At 51.0% G+C, this 2,480-nt stretch overlaps 1 protein-coding gene across 1 annotated transcript; it reads left to right on the top strand.

Moving 5' to 3' along the window:
- Positions 1–952: 952 nt before the first annotated feature.
- On the top strand, positions 953–2,480 carry mipb (major intrinsic protein of lens fiber b). The gene is made up of 4 exons (XM_014007271.1): positions 953–1,759; positions 1,845–2,009; positions 2,084–2,164; positions 2,282–2,480. The coding sequence occupies exons 1-4, from the start codon at positions 1,400–1,402 to the stop codon at positions 2,465–2,467; spliced, it is 792 nt and encodes a 263-aa protein (XP_013862725.1). The 5' UTR covers positions 953–1,399; the 3' UTR covers positions 2,468–2,480.

Here is a 2,480-nt window from a genome sequence, read left to right as displayed (position 1 = left end):
CACACACACACACACACACACACACACACACACACACACACACACACACTGAGATGGTTCGACGCTGTTGTCCTGTTTCCTCCTGCACTGACCAAATTTTTAGCAGACCTCAGCCAAGCATCTTCCAGAAGCCCCCGTCACGACGTAAAAACATAAACAGCTCTGTTTTCCTAATATTTGTCAGCACACACTCGTGTTTTCGTGGTTTGCCTGTAAGTCAACGTGCAAACATCACTTGTTTCCTTCCTAGTTTCTGCCTCCTCAGCCCAACATGCAGCAGAGTGAGCGCAGGCTGAGAACTGGGACGATGTCAGGTTCAGGTGTTTGGGACTGAAGTGTTTTTCAATGATCGCTGAGGCCTTTTGATGGTTTTAAAACGACCCAGTTGGTGATTGGAAGGTTCAAAATTCTCCAAAATGAACAAAACCTGCTAACTTTCCCCCTAAAACTCGTAATTTGTTCTCACCTCTGAGCATGAGAAGCTTGCTTGCCTGTGAACAGACAATGGTTTCACACGGTCAGGCTTTTCAGTGTGTTAGCGCCGTTAGCTTTGGATGCTTCCGTCAGGGGCCCCAACTGTATTCTCTACATGTGTGTATGTGCACGCGTCTTTTTTTTGTGCATACATGTGTGCTTTCTGTTCACGTCCAACCGGGTTACTGACTCCCTGCTATGACTTTTATCAACACATGACATGAGTCCTAAAGAAAACACCTGAAAAACTCCAGCTGCTCCTCTCAGATCAAGTTTGGTCAAAACCGTCCTTCATCTTCATTGTTTTCCCACCGTTACCTGAACTGTTTTTCTCAGAGGAGCTGCCCCTCGTTTGGACTTTGAGTGGGGGTGGGTAGAGGCCACAAAGGGGTTAAGTTAGTTTGGTTTAGGATGCCCAGCACTGCAGCCCCCCGCCCATGGCCCTACAGTGTGGGGGATTATGGCGTCACCTGGGGCCTCTAGTGGGGGTTTTATAAAGCGCCTCTCTGGCCCCCTTCCCTCCGTCAGAGAGGCTAAAAGGTCCACTGGACGGTCCGTCTATCCCTGTCTCTGCTTCAGAATCCCCCCCTTTATAATTGATGCCCATCTCCTCTTGACAAGTCCCGTCACCTGAGACCTCCACCCACACCCCCTCATCATCTCACACCTATGTCTTATCGACAGGTGGAGAGAGGTGGTAACCGACTGAGGTGACTTTACCAACCTGGTTGACAGTTTGGTAAAGATTTGTCGAGTGGATTTATCCATCTGATATCCTGGTCAGTTGAACAAAAAAGGAGATCCTTTTTTTAAACTTTGGCATTTTAAAAAGACTGAAAAGGTAAACACCTTTTCCTGAATCACCTCCATTTATTTTCGAAGAACCCTCTTTGTTTAGTGCCACGCCTCAACGCAAACAGTCGTCATGTGGGAGTTCCGGTCGATGAATTTCTGGCGGGCGGTCTTCGCCGAGTTCTTTGGGACCATGTTTTTTGTGTTTTTCGGCATGGGTGCCGCCCTGCGCTGGACCACCGGGCCCCATCACGTCCTCCACGTGGCCCTGTGCTTCGGCCTGGCAGCCGCCACCCTCGTCCAGTCCATCGGCCACATCAGCGGCGGCCACATCAACCCTGCCGTCACCTTCGCCTACCTTGTCGGTTCACAGATGTCCTTTTTCCGCGCCTTCTTCTACATCATCGCCCAGTGCCTGGGTGCTGTCGCCGGGGCTGCGGTGCTCTACGGAGTCACGCCCGGCAACATGAGAGGCAACATGGCAATGAACACGGTACGAGAGATTCGATTGGTCGACGTCTTTGGTACTAGAAGAGAAACAACCTGACATGTCTGTTTTTGTGTGTGTGTTTTTCCAGTTGCAGCCTGGGATCAGCCTGGGGATGGCCACCACTGTGGAGGTCTTCCTAACCATGCAGCTCGTTGTCTGTATTTTTGCGGTGACCGATGAGAGAAGAAATGGTCATCTGGGATCGGCTGCCCTCTCTATCGGCTTCTCCGTCACTATCGGACACCTCATGGGGGTGAGACTCCTACTCACATACTCACATAAATGTGCTTTACAACGCTCCATATTAACGAGGGTCTTGTGTTGTAGATGTACTACACTGGTGCCGGCATGAACCCTGCCAGGTCCTTTGCTCCTGCTGTGCTCTTCAGAAACTTCATCAATCACTGGGTAAGACCTGGAATCACCCGAACAAGACAATCACACCGCCACGACCGTTACTTTGTTCTAAAAAGAAAAGGATACACGACATGCGAGTTAACGAGTTTTGTTCCTTCTCGTTGGCAGGTGTACTGGGTCGGGCCGATGATCGGGGGTGCCATGGGTGCCCTCTTGTACGATTTCATGCTGTTCCCACGTATGAGGGGTTTGTCTGAGCGCCTGGCCACGCTGAAGGGCAGTCGACCCCCCGAGAGCGAGACTCAGCAGGACACTCGCGGAGAGCCCATCGAGCTCAAAACACAAGCCCTATAAACCTGTTCCGGAC

This window comes from Austrofundulus limnaeus, unplaced genomic scaffold (assembly GCF_001266775.1).
Source record: "Austrofundulus limnaeus strain Quisiro unplaced genomic scaffold, Austrofundulus_limnaeus-1.0 Scaffold41, whole genome shotgun sequence".
NCBI lineage: Eukaryota > Metazoa > Chordata > Actinopteri > Cyprinodontiformes > Rivulidae > Austrofundulus > Austrofundulus limnaeus.
This window is presented reverse-complemented; position numbering and strand designations above follow the sequence as displayed.